Source organism: Herpailurus yagouaroundi, unplaced genomic scaffold, assembly GCF_014898765.1.
Source record: "Herpailurus yagouaroundi ecotype Mexico unplaced genomic scaffold, PumYag 140, whole genome shotgun sequence".
In the NCBI taxonomy this organism is placed as follows: domain Eukaryota; kingdom Metazoa; phylum Chordata; class Mammalia; order Carnivora; family Felidae; genus Herpailurus; species Herpailurus yagouaroundi.
The window spans coordinates 13,825,626-13,846,709 of record NW_024412395.1 but is presented as its reverse complement, the minus strand read 5'-3'; the positions used below and the strand labels follow the sequence as shown (position 1 = coordinate 13,846,709).

The 21,084-nt window shown below is 35.1% G+C and overlaps 1 protein-coding gene and 1 long non-coding RNA gene across 4 annotated transcripts in view; one reads left to right on the top strand and one right to left on the bottom strand.

The window, feature by feature from the left end:
* LOC121030458 (uncharacterized) overlaps positions 1-21,084 on the bottom strand; it is a 67,198-nt gene that overhangs the window by 13,398 nt on the left and 32,716 nt on the right. The window lies entirely within an intron of this gene.
* The window catches only part of DPP10 (dipeptidyl peptidase like 10), a 1,330,293-nt gene that overhangs the window by 1,283,639 nt on the left and 25,570 nt on the right, over positions 1-21,084 (top strand). For all 3 annotated transcript variants that reach the window (XM_040474884.1, XM_040474883.1, XM_040474885.1), the window contains exons 18-19: positions 1,420-1,518; positions 1,624-1,693. In XM_040474884.1, coding sequence (XP_040330818.1) covers positions 1,420-1,518; positions 1,624-1,693 — 169 coding nt within the window. The remainder of the gene's footprint in view (positions 1-1,419; positions 1,519-1,623; positions 1,694-21,084) is intronic.

Sequence of the window (21,084 nt, the reverse complement as noted above, 5' to 3'; positions counted from 1 at the left end):
GAAAAAAATTGATAAATATGAAAACCAGTAACAATAAATTAAAAATAGAAAGAATAGAAATTTCTTCATAAGATGAATTGGAATCTACAAAAATCCTACAACTGACATCATCCTTAATATTCAAAGACTGATTGCTTTCCCCCAATATTGGGGAAGAATGTCCACTCTCACCCCTCTATGCATCACTGTATTATTTAGCCAATGAAATGAGGGAAGAAAAGAAATATAAGTAGAAAACTATCTTTCTTTGCCGAAGATATATCTGTAAACAAACCAAACAAAAATATGGAATTGAGACACTTTCACAAAACTTTTAGCAATTAGTGAATTTTTCATGGTTACAGTTATAATACACAAAAATCAACTGTTTTATGAAATACAATGCAATGCAAAATTTGAAAATAGTTCAAAACATTTAAAGTAACAAGAAATCTGACAATATCCAATAATAAATCTAATAAAAATGTGAAAGTCCCCTAAAATGAAAAAAAACAATCATTGCTGGGAGATCTTAAAGGCTCAGTGGATATACATACATACTTATGAATTAGAGGGCTCACTATGTGAAATCTCTCCAATAAATTTATAGATTTAATGTATCAATAAAAATTCCAACAAGTTGCTGATGTTCTTTTCATGGTTTGTCAACTTGTTTTTTGATTTTTTATTTTTTACATTGTCTATTTTCCATAGTCTCAAATTCACTAATTGTTTCTTCTACAGTATCTACTATGCTACTAATCCCACCTACTATTTTTTTCATTTTAGATTTTATAGTTTTTATGAATATCAGATTTTACTGTTTTTAATCCTTAGAACTCTAATTTGTCTTATTTTTAAATTTCATTCATATATCCCCTTAAGATCCTCATGCCTATTTTTTTTTCACCTTAATAAACACAAGCGATAGAATTATATTCTCTATTTTAATGTTATTTTCAATCCATTATATCATTTGTATTATTTCTAGGTTATTTTTATTGCCTGGATTTTTTACTCATCGTGGGTAATATTTTCCTGATATTTCCAATAATTTTATATTTTATTTTATTTACTATATTTATTTATATATTTTATTTACTATGCCTGGGCATAGTAAACATCATCTCATTGGGTTCTAGATAACTTTGAATTCTTTTAAATATTCTTAAGCAGAGTAGGACCATGATCAGATTTGCATTTTGAAGATGTAAATGTTAATTCCAAGAATAGGGCATGTGGACAAAATTTCACTGAAATAAGAAAAGTCAGTTAGAAAACTTGTAGAACTCTACAAGGAGAAGAATTTTAAAGAGTTTAATCAGTGCCTCACACAGTGCTTAGCAAATGACAATCACTGGATAATTATTTGTTGTGCTGCACTTATTCCTGATCAATACATAGTAGTTAGTTATTTAAATTAACTTTTTTGATTTATAGAGTATTTTATATTGGAAAGCAATTCTATGCTGAAGGAAGCTATCCTGAAGAAGAAGATAGTGAAGTCAGAAATTAAAATGCTTCATATTGATGACTATGGTAAAGTTTTGTGCATGCTATGTTATTTAACAACAATTTTCTATGAATCATAGTTTTACATGTAAATGACTCTCCATCTTTAATATTTTGCTCTTTCTTTAAAAGAACTTCCTTTACAGTTGTCCTTTCCCAAAGATTTTACGGACCGAAACCAGTATGCTCTTCTGTTAATAATGTAAGTATTTCATTTGTTTTTGAAATGAAGGAATAGAAAGACTTTATAATTTTTCATATGCCTCACACGACAGCATTCTGATTAAAAAGCAAAAGAAGTCCTATGTGTGTAGTTAACTGGGGCAGCTGTCAGTGGTATGGATTTGTCAAGGACACCACCACTAAATAATATGCAGGGATGTGTAATTTGTTTTTACTTCTTACCTCTCAAATTGAATTCGATGTTACTACTGGGAATAGTGACACATATGGTTTGGTTTATGATACCTGTTTAGCAATTACTCAAGCCCTATGTTCACTTTTTCATTTTGTTTGTTTTCGTATATAATATTGGTCTATTGTTTTCCTTCTTTGTGATATTTTTGTCATATCAAAGTTATGCTGGGTTCATAAAAGCCATTTTTTTGTTATTGGAAGACTGCTTAATACGAGATGTACTCTCTTGACAAATTTTAAGCACACAGTACTGTTAACCATAGGCAGTGTTGCGTAGCACATCTCTAGAACTGACTCATCTTCAATGACTGAAACTTTATACCCACTGAATAGCAACTCCCCATTTCCCCCTCCCCTGGAAAACACCATTCTACTCTCTGCCTCTAGGAGTTTGATTATTTTAGATGCCTCATGAGAGTGGAATCATGAAGTATTTGACTTTTTGGCTTATTTCACTTAGGTCCTTAATGTCCTTAAGGTGCATCTATGTTGTCATAGTTAGGACCTATGCTCTCTATCAGTTGCTTATGCAACATTGAGGAAACATTTTCTTCCATTGCTGAAACCACAATGCTTATACTTGTATCACTCCTGCCAGTTTTCCTTCCTGGCTTCATGGCCAGCAGGAAGCACCCCCCATGCTCAGAAAACCTTTTAGGTTTTTTCCAACTTGGAATTGAATTCATTCATACTTTCTGTGAGATCATACTTTGACATATAGCATTAGGCACAGAGGCCCATAACATGTAATGGTTGATTAAACTGATATAGATGTAGCATTTCATTCTCAAGAGTTATTATTTTCCTTATTAAGAAACCAGCCAGAATATTGCTATGACAATGCTTAAAATGGTCTGTAATTATATCAGAGCCTTAATAGGAAAAGAGAAATGAAAATAACATTACTTGTTGACTACTTAATATAGAGGGTAAGTATTCAGTCTGTGAAATCAAACCTCCTGGCTTCAAGTTCCAGTTTTGTCATGTATTAGCTGTGTCCTTGAGCAAGTTACTTAACCTCATATAAGACTCAGTTTCTCCAAATATAAAACAAGCATTAAAGTACAGCCTACCTGTTATGTCTGCTTTTTAGATTAAATGAAATACAACATGTAAAGTGTCATGCACGTATGATTGTTTTAATTATTTTGATTACAGTTCATTATTTGTATACAGATTGCATTGACTTTATTTAGATTCTTTAGTAAATAGAAACAAGTTGTCACTTAATTTTAAGCAGCTAAACACAGAAAATATTATACTTAATATTTTCCCACACTCCAGTATCTATTCCTAATGTTAATGCCTTGACCTCATCTAGTTTGTCATGCCCATCTGGTTCTCCTTTGTCCCTAATAACCAGAAGGCCCTGAAAGTTCTTGGTGGCTTGCTGAGAAGGTTGTTATTTGCTCTTTTATAGGTCTCTTCTCTTTCACTACCTGTTTTCAATCCCTAATTGAATTTCATGTGTGATTTATTGAAAATAAATTTTTAAGGCATTAAAATATTTGAAAGGCATTAAATATTTTAAGGCATTAAAATATATGAAAATATTTAAGGCATTAAAATGAAACAAAAAAGAAAAAAATCTTAACCCTGTCTTCTGTCTCAGTCATATCTCAAAAAGGGGCTGTTCTTTTTGTTCACTGTGTGATGGGGATGTGGGTTCTCAGGGAAAAGAACCCCACCAGGCATTCTTCTGTGAAGCATGCCTCACTTGTTCACATAGATGTGTAAGAAATTATCCTCACTTGCGTATTCATTGGCTCCAGAATAATGTCACACATGGGGGAAAAAGTAGACAGAAGTTACAGATTCTCTCTGTAGTCTTGAGTCAGAGAAACTAATGGGCTCGTTTTGGTATCCAATATGAGGTTTAGTCTCAGTGACTTTTTGTTTTTAAGAAGAAATTAGTTTGTAAGAGATTAGCACAAGACAATTTCTGTTGTTAAAAAGAGATAATCATTTTTTTTTTTTTTTTAGAGGCAGGATAGTACAATAAAGTTACTGATTTAAGAGTCAGGTAGCATGGGTTCAAATCTCAGCTCAAAGATTTACCAATACATTGCTTATGTTTTCCAAGCTTCAGCTTCCTTATAAATAAAAGTTGGAGATGATAACTTGGGATAATTTATAGAGACACGTCACCATAGTGTTTGGTGGAGGATAAACACTTGCATGTAGTGTTTAATAAACTGAAACCACAAACGTAGTTATTTTTGGTACTAGTAATTTTAATATTTAAAATTATCAGCTTCCACAGATCCACCCCTTCAGACAGTGTGTCTCAGTCTGGGTGCTGCAGGGCCCTGCCTACAGAAAAGTGGCAGCATTCAAAGCTTACTAGCCCCCGCCCTCCCTGTGGGTGCCGCAGCCCTGGCATCGTGAAAGCGGCCCCTACAATAGTCAGCACCATTCCACTGTGACTCATGCCCCTGAGAGAGGGAAAGATAAAACACACACACCAGTCAGAGACATAGCAGTGGGCCAGAGGCCAACAACTAGTCTGACTGCATGCCCCACCCACCAATGAAATCTTCTCAGAGGACAACCAGGGAAAGTGTCCTGCAGTTTGGTGCTAATGTCTTTGGCAAATGCCTGGTCTGACTCAACTCAGGTCCAAGGCATTCCCAGACTGGTCCAGTGACACTACAAGGGAGTAAACACTGCCCACAACAAGCAAAGAAAGCTATTGCAGATGACTGGGCTGCAGGAAAGAGCAGCTCAGCCACAACAGCAGGGTTCACACATCACACATAGAAGACCTTGCACCAGGTTCTGGTGAACAGCAGACACTATACAGCAGGACACTGAGACCCTCTTCTTCATACGGACATTACTTGCAAGTGCAGATGTGGCTATCTCCCTTCACACACAAAAACCTACACATAAAATTATACAAAATGAGGAGACAGGAACATGTCCCAAATAAAAGAATAAGAAAAAAATTACAGCAAGAGACCAAAGCAAAATGGAGATAAGTAATACGTCTCATAGAGAATTTAAAGTAATGATGATAAAGATACTCATCAGACTTGAGAAAAGAGTAGAGAACATTAGTGGGACACTTAATGAGGTAAAAAAAAAAAAAAAAAGAACCGATTATGGATAAGGAATACACTAAACTAATTTAAAAATATGCTAGATGTAATAAATAGTAGACTAGATGAAGATGAAGCAGGATTGGATCATCCTACTCTGAAGGACAGAGTAATAGAAAGTAACCAAGCTGAGCAGATGTGTGTGTGTATTTTTTTTCAAACATGGAACTAGATTTAGAGAACTCAACAACACCATCAAATGTAATAATATTTGCTTTATATGGATCACAGAAGGAGAAGAGAAAGAAAAGGAGACAGAAAATTTCAAGAAATAATAGCTGTAAACCTCCCAAATCTGGAGAAAGAAACAGAAATCCAGATCTACTAGGCAGAGATTCCCCCCAAAAAATCAACCCAAGAATTCCACACCCAGATACATAGTAATTAAGTTGGGAAAAGTAGTGATAGAGAATTTTAAAAGCAGCAAAAGAAAAGATAGCAGACATAAAAAGGAAACATCAAAAGGCTGATAGCTGATTTTTTAGTAGAAATCTGGCAAGCCAAAGGGAGTGGCATGATGTATTCCAAGTGCGGAAAGAGAAAAATCTGCAGTCAAGAATATTCTATCCAGCAAGAAAGGAATAGGAGAGAGAAAGAGTTTTCCCAACAAAAGTTAAAGGAATTCATGACCACTAAACCAGTCCTACAAGAAATGTTATAAGGGACTCATTGAGTGGAAAGGAAAGACCATGAGCTAGAGTAAGGAAAGTAGGAAGCACAAAAGCAGTAAAAATAAGTATATTTATAAAAATAAGTCAAGGAACTCATAGGGATGAGGATAAAAGGATGTAAAGTATGATACCATACACCTAAAATGTGCTCAATGTAGACAGCTACATACAGAGATGTTATATACAAATCAAATGGTAACCACAAATAAAAAACCAGTGATATGCCAAAAAAAATAGAGAAAGGAATCCAAGTATATCACTAAAGAAAACCGAGTTATCATGAAAGAAGAAAGCAAGGGAAGAAAGGAACAGAGAACTATAAATAACCATAAAAATAATAATAATAGATACCTTCCTATCAGTAATTATATTGAATGTAAATGGATTAAATGCTCCAATCAAAAGACAGAGGGTGAAAAATGAATGAAATAACAAGACCTATCTATATTCTGCATACAAGAGACTCATTTCAGACCTAAAGATACATGCAAGTTGAGAGTGAAGGGATGGGGAAGCATTTGTCATGTAAATGGATGTGAATAGAAAGGGTAGCAATACTTGTACTGGACAAATAGACTTTAAAACAAAGACTAGCAGAAGACAGAGAAGAGCACTATATTATTACTCAGGAGACAATCCAACAAGAGGATATAACAATTACAACTATTTATGTACTGAGGGGTGCCTGAGGTCTCAGTGAGTTAAGTCACTCTTGATTGGGCTTAGGTCATGATCTCACTATTGTGAGACACTGTGGAGCCTGCTTAAAATTCTTTCCCACACTCTGCCCCTCTCCTGCTTGCACATATACTCTTTTTCTCATAAAATTTATGAACAAATAAATATGCATCCAATATGGCAGCACCCAAATACAGCAGTTAATAACAAAATAAAGGAAGTAATCAAAAGTGATACAATAGTAGCAGACTTTAACACCCCACTTACATCAATGGACAGATCATCCAAACAGAGTATCAACAAGGAAACACTGGCTTTGAATGACACATTGGATCAGACAAATCTAATAGATACATTCAGAACACTCCATCCTAAAAAAGCATAATATACATTCAAGTGCACATAGAATGTTCTCCAGAACAGATACTAGGCCACAAAATAAGTCTGAACAGATTCAAACAGATTGAAGTCATACCATGTTTCTTTTCTGACCACATATCTATGAAACTATAAATCAACCCCAAGAAAAATTCTTGAAAGAACACAAATACATTGATGTTAAATAAGATGCTACCAAGAAATCAAAGAAAAACATACATGGAGACAAATAAAAAAGAAAACACTAGGATCCAAAATCTTGGGATACAGAGAAAGTCCCTCAAAATACAAGAAAAATATTAAACAACCTAACCTTACACCTAAAGGAGCTAGAAAAAGAACAAACAAAACCCCAAACCAGTAGAAGGAAGGAACTCAGGTTAGAACAGAACAGTTAAACTAGGAGCTGATTCCTTGAAAAGACCAAACAATTCTGAAGCACATTTAGCCATATTCATTAAAAAAAGAGAGAGACTTAAATAAACAAAACCAGAAAGGAGGATAAATTACAACTGATACCACAGAAATACAGAGGATTATAACAATATTATGAAGAATTACATGGCAACAAATTAGACAACCTAGAAGAAATGGGCACATTCCTAGAAACATATAACCTAAACCAAAACTGAAGCAGAAAGCAAGAGAAATTTGAACAGACCAATTACTACCAATGAAATTGAATCAGTAATTAAAGAATTCTCAGCAAACAAAAATCCAAGACCAGATGGGTTAGCAGGGGAATTCTACTAAACATTTAAGGAACAGTTAATACCTTTTCTCCTCAAATTATTCCAAAATAAAAGAGGAAGGAAAATTTACAGACTTATTCTATGAGGCCTGCATTACCCTGATACCAAAACCAGATAAAATAAAGAGAGAGGAAGAGAGAGAGCAAGAGAGAACTACAGGCCAATATCTGTGATGAAAACAGATGCAAAAATCTGCAACAAAATACCAGCAAATTGAATCTAACAATATATTAAAGAGGTCATTCATCAAAATCAAATGGGATTTATTCCCAGGATGCAAGAGTGGTTCAACATTTGCAAATCCATCAATATGATACATCACATCAATAAGACAAAGGATAAAAAACATATGATCATTTTAATAGATGCAGAAAAAGACATCTGGCAAAGTAAACCATCCATTAATGATACTAACCCTGAGAAAAATAGGTTTAGAGGGAATATACCTCAACATAATAAAGGCCATATATGAAATACTCACAGCTAACATTATGGTCAATGGTGAAAAACTGAGAGCTTTCTCCCTAAAATCAGGAACAAGACAAGGATGTCCACGGTTTCCACTTTTATTCAACATAGTACTGAAAATCCTAGTCATAGTAATCAGACAAGAGAAATCAATAAAAAGCATCCAATTTGGTAAAGAAGTAAACTTTCAGTATTTGCAATGACATGGTATTATATATAGAAACCCAAAAGACTCCACTAAAAGTTACTAGAACTGATAAATGAATTCAGTGAGGTTGCTAAATACAAAATCAATGTACAGAAATCTGTTGCATTTCTATACACTAATAATGAAGCAAAAGAATTAGAAATTTAAAAAAGCATTCCTAGTTACAATTACACCAAAAATAATAAAATCCTTAGGAAAAACTTAAATCAAGGAAGTGAAAGAGCTGTGCTCTGAAAAATATAAAACACTGGTGTCAGAAATAGAAGATAACACAAATAGAAAGATATTCCATGCTCATGGATTAAAAGAACAAATATTGTTAAAATATCTTTACTACCCAAAGCAGTTTACCGATTTAATGAAATCTCCATTGAAATACCATTAGTATTTTTCACAAAACTAGAATGAATAATCCTAAAACTTATGTGGAACTACAAAAGACCATGAATAACCAAAACAGTCTTGAAAAAGCAAAGCAAAGCAAAGCAAAGCAAAGCAAAGCAAAGCAAAGCTGGAGGCATCACAATTCCAGACCTCAAGTTATATTACAAAGTTGTAGTAATCAAAACAGTATGGTAATGGCACAAAAGACTGATCAATGGCATAGAAAACACACAAATAAACATACACCTATATGGTCAATTAATCTTCAACAAAGCAGGAAAGAATATCCAAAGGGAAAAAGACAGTCTCTTCAACCAACGGTATTGGGAAACTGGACAGCTTACATGCAAAAGAATGAAACCAGACCATTTTCTTACACCATACACAAAAAGAAACTCAAAATGGATTAAGGGCCTAAATGTGAGACACAAAACCATAAAAATCCTAGAAGAGAACACACACAGGAAGTAACTTTTTTTTTAAATTTTTTTTTCAATGTTTATTTATTTTTGGGACAGAGAGAGACAGAGCATGAATGGGGGAGGGGCAGAGAGAGAGGGAGACACAGAATTGGAAACAGGCTCCAGGCTCTGAGCCATCAGCCCAGAACCTGACGCGGGGCTTGAACTCACGGACCGCGAGATCGTGACCTGGCTGAAGTCGGATGCTCGATTGACTGTGCCACCCAGGTGCCCCAGGAAGTAACTTTTACATAGGCCATAGCAACATTTTTCTAGATATGTTTCCTAAAGTAAAGGAAATAAAAGCAAAAATAAATTATTGGGACCACATTAAAAAGCTCTGCACAGCAAAGGAAAAAAATCAACAAAACCAAAAATTAAGCTGTGGAATGGGAGAAGATATTTGCAAACAACATATCTGATAAGGGGTTAGTATCCAAAATATATAAAGAACTGATACAACTCAGCAGTCAGCAAACAAATAATCCAATTAAAAATGGGCAGAAGACATGAGCAGACATCCAAAGAAGACATACAGATACCCAACAGACACATGAAAAGCTGTTCAACATCACTCATCACCAGGGGAGTGCAAATCAAAACCACAATGAGGTAACACTTCATTCCTATCAGAATGGCTAAAATCAACAACATAAGAAGCAACAGGTGTTGGCAAGGATTTAGAGAAAATGAAATCCTCACACACAGTTGGTAGGAATGCAAATTGGTGCAGCTACCGTGGAAAGCAGTATAGAGGTTCCTCCAAAAACTAAAATAGAGCTACTCTATGATCCAGTACTGAGTTTTTACCCAAAGAATATAAAAAAAATAATTTGAAAGGCAATATGCACCCCTATGTTTACTGCAGCATCATTTATGATAGCCAAATTATGGAAGCAGCTCAAGTTCCATCAACAGATGAATGAATAAATAAGATGTGTATATATATATGTGTGTGTGTACACACACACACACACAGTGAAATATTATTCAGCCATACAAAGAATGAAATACTGCCATCTGTAACAACATGGATGGAACTAGAGAGGGCAATGCTAAGTGAAATAAGTCAATCAGAGAAGAACAAATACCATATGATTTCAATCACATGTGAAATGTAAGAAACAAAAAGGGAAAAGTAGACAAACCAAGAAACACACTCTTAACTATTTATACTTAAAATTACTTATAGTTATTGAACAGACGGGTAGTTACCAGAGGGGAGGTGAGTGGGAGGATGGGTGGAATAGATGATGGGAACTAAAGAGTACACTTAGCACAATAAGCACTGAGATATGAAATTGTTCAATCATTATATTATATACCTAAAATATAACACTGTATGTTAACTGTACTAGAATTAAAATGAAAAACTTAAAAAATAAAAATGTCAAAGATCATGAAAAAATTATGGAGGAGAAAGATGATCCAGTAGGTATTATGGTCTTTGAAAGCTATTTGATTTTACACATATCATACAATTAAAAATATACTTTTAGAAAATATTTTTTAATTATCAGAATTATGTAATTGTAATTCAGCACCCATGAAATTATTTAATAGACATTCATTACAAAAGCAGATAAAATAATGTAGTCAGGCCTATAGAATTTGCTAATTTTTGGTTGATACAGGGAAAAATGAAAGTATTTTTTTTAAGTTTTATTTCTTTATTTTGAGAGAGAGAGAGAGAGAGGAAGAGAGAACAAGAGTGGGGGAGGAGCAGAGAGAGATAGGGAGAGAGAGAATTACAAGCAGGCTCTTCACTGTCAGAACAGAGCCGAATGTGGGGCTCAAACTCAAGAACCATGAGATTGGGGCACCTGGGTGGCTCAGTCGGTTAAACGTCCGACTTTGGCTCAGGTGATGATCTCACAGTTCCTGGGTTCGCGCCCCATGTTAGGCTCTGTGCTGACAGCTCAGAGCCTGGAGCCTACTTCAAATTCTGTGTCTCCCTCTCTCTTTGCCCCTCCCCCACTTGCACTATCTCTTTGTCTCTCAAAAATAAACAAATATTAAGAACCATGAGATCATGACCTGAGCTGAAACCAAGAGTCAGATGCCTAACCAACTGAACCACCCAGGTGCCCTGAAAGAATTTTTTTAAGTTTATTTATTTATTTTGAGACAGAAAGAGTGATTGGGGGAGAAGGAGAGAGAGGGAGAGAGAGGGAGAGAGAGGGCGTGGAGCCTGACACGGGCTCTGTCTCACAACTGTAAGATCAAGCCCTTAGCCCAAATCAAGAAATGGATACTTAACCAATTGAGCCATCCCGGAGCCCCTAAATGAAAGTATTTTTATTTATATATGCTGATTATACTAAATGTTAATTTACTTCATCCAAACTGCTTGTTTTTCAGAGGTAAATTCCCAGAACTTTTACAAAATAGGACTTACTAAACCAACCCAGGATTTTTCTTTTTTGATGTCATTTTTAAAAGTGGTATAGTGTTTTAAGCTGATGATTTCTAAAATATTTATGCTTGGAAACCTACATGGGTGAGAATGGCTTAAGCAGTTTTTAAGTGTTTTTGCCGGTTGCTTATAATTTAAAGGCATATCTTTTTTCTTAAAAGTATCTTAAAGTATCTTAAAAAGTATCTTAAAAAGTATCTTAAAAAGTATCTCAAAAAGTATCTCAAAAAGTATCTTAAAGTATCTGCAGTGACAAGTAGAGTCCCCACTGTAAAAAAAATAATAATAAATATTTATTTTTTTTACCTAAATGGACGATTAGTGAGGAATAATAAAGTGACTATTATTTAAATGACGCTAAGATACGATTTGGTGATTTTGGTGTCACTACTTTTTTGCTTTTTTGTATAGTGTATCTAGCACTTAACAGACTGTAAGTCATTTCTTCACCTGTACAGATGGAATTACATCCAGGAAATTCTAAGATGACTGCGTTAGTTGGAGACAGGCTGCAGCAAATACCAGAGTAGCTGGAAGGAAGACTGGCCTTGAAGAAAGTAGACTCTGACAGTTTGGAATTCCCTTTCTACCAAATCTTCATTATGGAACCTCGGAAGAAATGGTCCTCTGAGGATCTCTGTATGGCCAGATTTTCTGAAACCCAAACCTAATTTCATGATATAGGAAGTAAAAGTGAATCAATGGTAACAGTATATTTTACTGTAATACAAAAGCTAAGAAGCATTACCACTACAGATAAATCTCATGACCTCCATTTACAGTGGTCTCTATGGAGTCATGACCACCCTTCTCTTTCCTATTCTGTATTCTCCTTTTGGATACCTAATTATCTTTCTCCTGTCTTTCTATTTAACATTATAGGGAGCCCTTAAGAACCCAGTGTCTATATTCATCTTTATAACTATACTATATACATGTATATCCATTTCAGCATTTATCATCTTGAATTTTTTTTTTTTTAGTATTCTTATTTTCTACTCATATATACATAATTTAGTGTAACACATTTACATGCTGCTTTATGTGCAAAAAACTACGCCAGTGGCTGTGGGAAGATAAAAAGATCACAGGCATCTTGAAATAAATAATCCTTTTTTAGATTTGTTAAATGTGTCTCCATAATGCCTGGCACATATAGAACAATCCTATAAAAACTTACTAATCTGTCATTCTTTTTTTTTTTAATTTTTTTTTCAACGTTTATTTATTTTTGGGACAGAGAGAGACAGAGCATGAACGGGGAAGGGGCAGAGAGAGAGGGAGACACAGAATCGGAAACAGGCTCCAGGCTCTGAGCCATCAGCCCAGAGCCTGACGCGGGGCTCGAACTCACGGACCGCGAGATCGTGACCTGACTGAAATCGGACGCTTAACCGACTGCACCACCCAGGCGCCCCTGTCATTCTTTTAATAGTGCAAAACTAAGGATGGAGATAGCCTACAGTTATAAATGTTTATTTTATACATAAATAAATATGAACTTAAATGCCTAGACCCTGGTAGGAAGCAATCCAGACAGATGTACTATTATTAAAGATGAAAAGGTTGTTTGTTTGCTATATCCATGAAGAGAAGCAGTATGGATCTGGAGAGTTTCGTTCAGTGCCAAGAAATCACTATTCCTTTCCATTTTCTACTCTTTCATGTTCAACTTATCCATGCTACACTTGACAAAGGTCTAACTCTGGGAGGCAGTGGCTGTGAAACAAATTACATTAATTTCCAGAATGCCTCTATGACTTTGTTTCTTCTTCCATCCATTTTCCTTCAAATTCTAATAAATTTATGGCCATCCATCAAGTCTTATGTTCCTGAAGCTTTCTTTCACCCTCCTTATCCAGCCGTCTGTATCTTATTACAATTCCAAATCTGTGTTTCCTCCTACAGCCACAGCTTTCTGTCCAAAGTCTCTCCAAATATCTTGAATCATATCAATCATATGGTCACTTTTCTAGTTTACTCTAATTTTTGTCAGGATGTCTTTACACACTATTTAGGAAATTTCTGACTCTCACTAGATTTTGGACCAAGGTTTGTGGAGGAAGATCCACAGTCTAGAAGTGAATATTGAGAGAAATAATTCATAGAATGGTTTATGGAATATTTAAACAATTTAAGAAAACATAAAAAAATCTTTACACATGCCATATGCCTCCTAGTGGTTAGCTTTTGGAGTAAGAGTCACTCCACAAAAACATATTGAGTGAATAAATGGATGATGTCCAGAAAGCAAGTGACATGATCACTATTAGTTTTCACACTAAGCCATTCTAACTAGAAAGCATGATTCATTTTTATCTAGAGTTTCATCAATCAGTGTTATGCATATCAGAGCACTGCAACATGGTCATCTAGATGGAAGTGAGCTGTTTGTCAGCTCTGTTCTGTATAATTATTCCATTAAATAGCAGGATATAATTAAGTGATACAGATGTAGTGAGTGAAATTATATAGCCATGCATGTCCCACAATCAAGATAACATCATTGCTTTTTTCATAAACACACTTTCAACAAACAATGGATATTGTTTATAATTTTGAATAATATCATGCTCATGGGACCACAGTGTCTTGCCTTGATCTTTGAACCAATGGGGTTGTCCAAGAGCCCACACTCTTTCTGAAGCCCCATAGAGGCAGACACCATATCTGGATGAGTCAGTTCTTTTTTCTTTTCTTTAATTTTCTTTTCTTTCTTTTTAAGTTTATTTGAGGGAGGGAGAGAGAGAACATGCATGAACAGGGGAAGGGGCAGAGAGAGAGGCAGAACAAGAATACCAATTCCACTGACAGTGTGAAGCCTGACACAGGGTTCCATCTCACTAATGAACCATGAGATCATGACCTGAGCTGAAATCAAGAGCTGGACATTTAACCAACTGGGCCACCTAGGCGCCCCTGGATGAGTCAATTTAATCTGCTACACTGCTCTCTACCTACACTTCCTTTTCTGTACTTTATTGTTCCATCTGCTCTAAGTTGCTTTTCCACTCTGATGCTAGAGTGAACTTTGTGTGATCCATATCTGGAAATGTGGCACTCTACCCCTAGTAGAGATTCAGTCTCTGGATATTTAAAAAACAAACAAGCAAACAAAAACAACCAAACAACAAAAAACTATTTTATTCTGCAAAATAGGAGCTTCCCAATCATTCCTCTGTGTTTTTTACAGTCTTCCAGCACCTTGATTTTTTTTTAAACAACTGGAAAAGTTCTCCTTAACATTTTAAGATGTATTTCCTCATATTCTGTGCTCACCTCTGTTGTACCATGTAACCACAACAGATTACAATATTTTATTTGCTCTCTATTAACTGTACACTCCTTGTTTATAAGAACTCCTTTTGTATGGTTTTGTCTTAACACAGTGACGGGCTTTATCTGTGTTCAGGAAATATTGAATGAATGAATGAATAAATGAATGACCAAACAAATCAGTCAACTCTGAGTTAGTCATTAGGAATGAATTCAGCCCAGATAGGGAAAAAGGGAGAAAGAAATGATTTGAGGGTTTATAATGTGTTTAAATTCAGCCTTTGAATGAGTCAATTTCTTTGCAGTGTAGTTTCCCCCTCAGAAAAATGTGAGGTCCATTTCTCATTTCTCTAATAGTCTTTCTGGAAAATGCTTAATAATGATTGATTTTCATGTTATCTTTTCACTGTTTCTCTTTTATTTTTGATTATTGAGCTTCTTAAATTAGTAAGATTATTTATTGGATAAAGGACATCATTTTAAGGATGTATAGATACCACCTTTAAAGCTTACTGAAACCATGAAAGATAAATATCATTGTCTTCATTTTAACACAAGGAAACTGTGACTAAAATATATCATGTATATGATCTCTAACATCAGGAGCAGGACAAAATTAGGGTTTGAACTTAAGTTTTATTTATTTCTTTTTTGGATCAGTAATCTCTTTTTATTACTCAATTCTTCCTGGGTACATAGCCCATTGCATATTTGATTTTGGAAAATTATCAAAACTGCTGACCAGAATTAGAGACTTCACTACAACCAAATTCTTAGGACCTTTTGTTGTTGTTGTTGTTCCCACTTAAATGTATAATAATCTCTAGATTGTAACCTTTTCCAACAGGACCATGTTAATGATTATAGAAATCATAATTAAGTTCCTAGATATTCCACGAGAGTTCAAATTCTCACCTAGACTATTTAATAAAATTCCAAATTCTAATAAAATTGTTCACTTTCCGAAAAGTGTTTATAACCACCAATTTTTCTGTGGATTCATATACTTTTGAATGGGTTAGATAGCCAGGAGTAAGTTTGTTTGGTTTCCCAAGAGTAAATGCACGTCTATTCCACAAGTTCTCTAACATCTTTTGATCTCACACTTGTTCATGCCAAATACAGACCTACTTCACTATCAAGTTCTTACGAAACTAACACATATTGAATGCATATGGATAAGAGAGTCAGTACTTGCCTCAAAGAGGGATTATTTTGGGGCGCCTGGGTGGCTCAGTCGGTTGAGCGTCTGACATCGGCTCAGGTCATGATCTCGCTGTCCGTGAGTTCAAGCCCCGCGTCGGGCTCTGTGCTGACAGCTCAGAGCCTGGAGCCTGCTTCGGATTCTGTGTCTCCCTCTCTCTCTGACCCTCCCCCATTCATGCTCTGTCTCTCTCTGTCTCAAAAATAAATAAACATTAAAAAAAATTTTTTTTTAAATAAAAAAAAGGATTATTTATAAGGGGCAAAGCTTAAATTGTAAGTTTCTGGTTTTTCTCATTTTTAAAGATTTCCCACATTTAAGTGGATAGAAAATTCTCCCACACTTTAATGCAGATGAAATGATTAGGAAAAGACAGTGGCATTTGATCCAGGTAATGGAAGGGGAAAGGGTGATCATCACTTTTCATATTTTTTGTGAACAAATTGGACCTTGTTCTTTCATAATCTATAGATAATGCATCTTAAATGTCAGCATTAATTTCTGTATTATTTAAAAGTGTACAAACTCAAAATTGATATCTTGAGAAGGTTCCACAGGGAGGGAAAATTCTAAGTTTACAGAAAATGTGTATATAATGCAGCAGTTATCAGATTATCTTTTATGATTCTTTTAAATTTACAGATTTTTCTCTATATAAATACATAAAAATCACTTCTATGACTTTTTTATTGTAACCATTTTAGCTCTCTTCTCTTAATACAGATATTGATTTCATATGAATGACATGAATTATAGTTTCATATGAACAATATTGATTACTAGTACCAATGAAAACATACAAGTATATTGTATATTTAAAGGTATAGCTCCTAAACACTTTTCATAAAAAAAATATTTGCTAATTTACTGTTTCTAAAGTTTTGATCGTCATACACTGGGTCATAAATGTAAGAATATACCTATATTTAAATCATTCTCTTTTTCTGGTTTAATAATTTATTTTTTTTCTAAAATCCACAATAGAAGAAAATATTAAGTATGTTACTAGTTTAACATGTATTTGAAAATTTAAATCAAAGATGCTGAGAAACTTTCTCCTTTGACAATCTAACAAAACCCCAAGTTAGAGTACATCAATGACATGTTATTTGAGGGTTCTCAAATCTTCTTCCCTTTTGCCTTAAATATAAAAACATTCATATAAGACTATACAGCATTCAGGCAAAGCAGAATTAAGGAGTATCAATGAGGATTAGAAGCTCTGCCAGAAGCAAAGGCTTTTCTTTTATGACATCACACGTGTATTACTGAGAAACAAGTATTATACAAAATCACATGCTAACATTTACAGAGTATCTAGGAGAAATGAGACTGGGGAAGAAATTCAAAACTATTAAACTTTTGTAAACAAAACCACAATTCAGACGTTATGATTCCTAGTAAAATTCTTGTAGGGTTAAATCAAATAGCATTTTTAATCTAGAGTTACTCCATTTTATTCAACCTGGAAATGGGCACTTCCTCTTTGAGAGCATTCTCTTTCAGCCATTTTTTATTGTACCATTTTTATAAAAATTACAAACCAAATCTAGGTGTGCCCTGTTTCATTCACTATTTATTCTATTCCCTGTTTTTGCAACATCTATAATCAGAACTCTCAGTTGTCATCAAATAGCCTAATGCAGAGGGACCCAGTGATTTTGAGAGCTACTATGCCATCCATAACATGCCCTTAATCGAGGTGCTTCTACTGAGTTTCACATTTCTTCTTGAAGTCTTAATATGTTGCGAGGGCTTTCCCTTTCATCTTAAGAAAGTGCGTTTCTGACTACCTGCAAATGTTAATGTCTTTGGAAAAGCTGTGCAGAAACCACAGTGATGTCTATGTCGCCATCATTTCCCTTTTAATCCATCACATGAAATACAGCATATCAACTGAACACACGTCGAACAGAACCTGCTGCATCTTTAAGAATTAAAGCATAAGGGGTGCCTGGGTGGCTCAGTCAGTTAAGCGTCCAACTCTTGGTTTCAGCTCAGGTCATGATCTCACGGTTCCTGAGTTTGAGCACCACATCAGGCTCTGTCCTGGTGGTGTGGAACCTTCTTGAGACTCTCTTTCTCCCTCTCTCTCTGCCCTTCCCTTGCTGTGCTTCCTCTCAAAATACATTAATTTAAAAAAGAATTAAAAGTATAAAAAGATATGTATACATATATATAATACACATATAGCTTCATACATGTGGATATTCTTGTAAAAAATCATCTGTGTATCATGCAGTTTACGATGCTTATACATTATTTTATTTTGTCCAATGAGTATAATAGGGCAGATGTTATAATCAGAAGTGGTAGGTAATGTGTCACATGTTAGACATATACTAAAAGGTGAACATTTAGCCAAAAGGTACATTTTCAGACTTTTACTACTTTTCCCTAAAATTTCTAAGGATAAAAACCTTCAAAAGATATGGTATAAATTTGGGAAAAGGCCCAGAGTCAGAACATGGAAAAAAAGGCCTTTATTTTATTTTATTTATTTTTTAAATGTTTTATTTATTTTTGAGACAGAGAGAGACAGAACATGAGCAGGGGAGGGGCAGAGAGAGAGGGAGACAAAGAATCTGAAGCAGGCTCCAGGCTCTGAGCTGTCAGCCCAGAGCCTGACGTGGGGCTCGAACTTACAAACCACAAGATCATGACCTGAGCCGAAGTTGGATGCTTAACTGACTGAGCCACCCAGGCACCTCAAGGTTTTTAAAACCTTAAATTCTTAATTCTCTTTCAGCTAAGAGTTCCAAATTCCTTTTGAGAATGTAATTGCTCATATGTCAAAGATAGTGAAGTGGGCCTACTGTATAAGAGATTTACCTAACAGTTATATAAAATAAAGAATGAGGTTGATTCTCCTCTGAGTGATCCATTTATGCAATGTGCTAAACTTTCTTTTGACTGTGACCCTCTCTAAAGAGGTCCAAGGAAGGGGATCAAATGCTGTTTTACCTCAGTGATGATACAGGCATTCCTAGTAATTGAAACTAAAGATCAGCAAATTCCTTCCTTTCTACCTCCTCACCCATTTGTTAGAAATTATCCCAAATGGAAACTGGCCAATGGATACGAATTAATGTAGTAAGACTTTGACAGCAGAGATGATTAGGAGATTGGAACTTGCTCTCATTTTATTGCACAATTTCTATCTGTGAGATATCCCTGAGGCCCTTTTCCATTGGTTCTCTTCCAATATTTTCATGTGCTTAGATGTTTATCCTGAGGTTAATTTTGTGTGGATAATACTAACAGTCCATTTTTGAGTTTTATAGCTGGTTCATTAATATCCATGCTGTTCAGTGTTTCATCCTGCATTCTGATAAGTTTTTCATTTTTCAGCTTCCTACAACAATAGAAATAACTTGATTTAATGAACTGGATTCTGCTTTTTCTTCATTGCACTAATGATAATCATTATGCAATTTTTGTATCATGCTAAGGATATAATCTATGGCTTTTAATCAAGAGAAACCAAAGAACAAAATATGATTAAATTCCTTTCAAAGCAAGGAAGAATACCTTTAATAGAAATTGAACCTGATACAAGAAAGGCTACTTATTAAAAATTAGGAAGAGGGAACTGGTAGCATGGAGCCTGCTTGGGATTCTCTTTCTCTGTCCCTCCCCCATTTGTGCATGCTTGCTCTCTCTCTCTCTCTCTCTCAAAACAAAGAAACAAACCTTAAAAAACAGGAAGTGGGAGAAAGGAGTAGCAGGGTAGTGGAAGGATGAAAAAACAGATCCCATTTTACTAACACAAAATACCCTCCCAAATTCAAGATCCAAATTCTGATCAAGAAAAAGTATTACTTATCTCAACAGCTTTTTCAATATAAAGAAAACTTACTGAAAAAAAATAATGCCTTAAAAATAAAAAAAGACCTAATTTCTATAGCATACCTTTTATAATCCAGAAAAGTATACCAGGGTAAGATTTTTCTGTTTTTATCTATTTTTATTTATTTTTTATTTTTGGTGCTAGAAAAATTATACATCTGTGGAAGCAAAAGAAAGAACTTACACATACAGGGATGCACATAGTACAAACACACATAGCCATGTGTGGAAAGTAACCAAATAGATAGACATAGACACACACACACACACACACACACACACAAATGTCTACATATACACATCTTTCATTCTAATTAACTGAAAGACCCACCCACTGTGAAAAGCAGAACTTTTGTTTGTTTTTAAGTTTATTTATTTTGAGAAAGAGTGAGAACATGAGCAAGAGAGGGGCAAAGAGAGATTGAGAATCCCAAGGAGGCTCCTCACTGCCAGTGCAGAGCCCAATGCAAGGCTTTATCTAACCAACCTGTAGATCCTGACCTGAGCGGAAATCAAGAGCTGGACGCTTAACTGACTGAGCCACCCAGGTGCCCACCAAGTAGAACATTTTTAGTGCAACTGAATTTGTGCCTTAGACTAAGCAAAATAAGAAAAACTTGACTATCGTTAAACAAAGGCTCAGGAATTATCAATGCAGAATTGCCTAGGGAATCACCAGATATAGCAGCTCAGCTTCCAAGAGGGAAACAGAAAATGAAAAGGTCAAGTCCTATAGCATTGGACAGAACTGGGTTAATTAATATTTAGTATCTATCAAGAACCAGACACTGTGCTATGTTTGCATATGTATTTTTTTTCTCATTTAATCCTTGCCATTATTTTACTAGGGAGACAGTCTTATTATCATCCTCTACACCAAAGATAAGCAAACTTAGGGACTTAGGCATAGGGAAGGGAAGTAATTTGTCTAAAGCCACTGGACCTGGGCTCAACTCACTTTGGTTTTACCATCATACCACCCTGTGCTCTTTCCAGGATGGAACTCCCACATCCCTGCAATCCCTAATTCCAGTGGATTGATGCAGGTAGTTTTTCTAAAAGGTTTAATGTGAACAGGATCTATGAATGCAAGTATATGAACACAAGTGTTGAAGAGTAATACAATTTGAGTATTTGGTTGATAAGCCTAATTTTGTATGTATTCTCAACTAGGCTTCATCATTACTACCACCAGAAACACTGGCTTTGCCAGTGTAAGAAAGGGTCTAAGTAGAGGCCTAAATAACCTGGACCATATCATGGGGTGCCTGGGTGGCTCAGTTGGTTAAGCATCCGACTCAGGTCATGATCTTGTGGTTCGTGAGTTCGA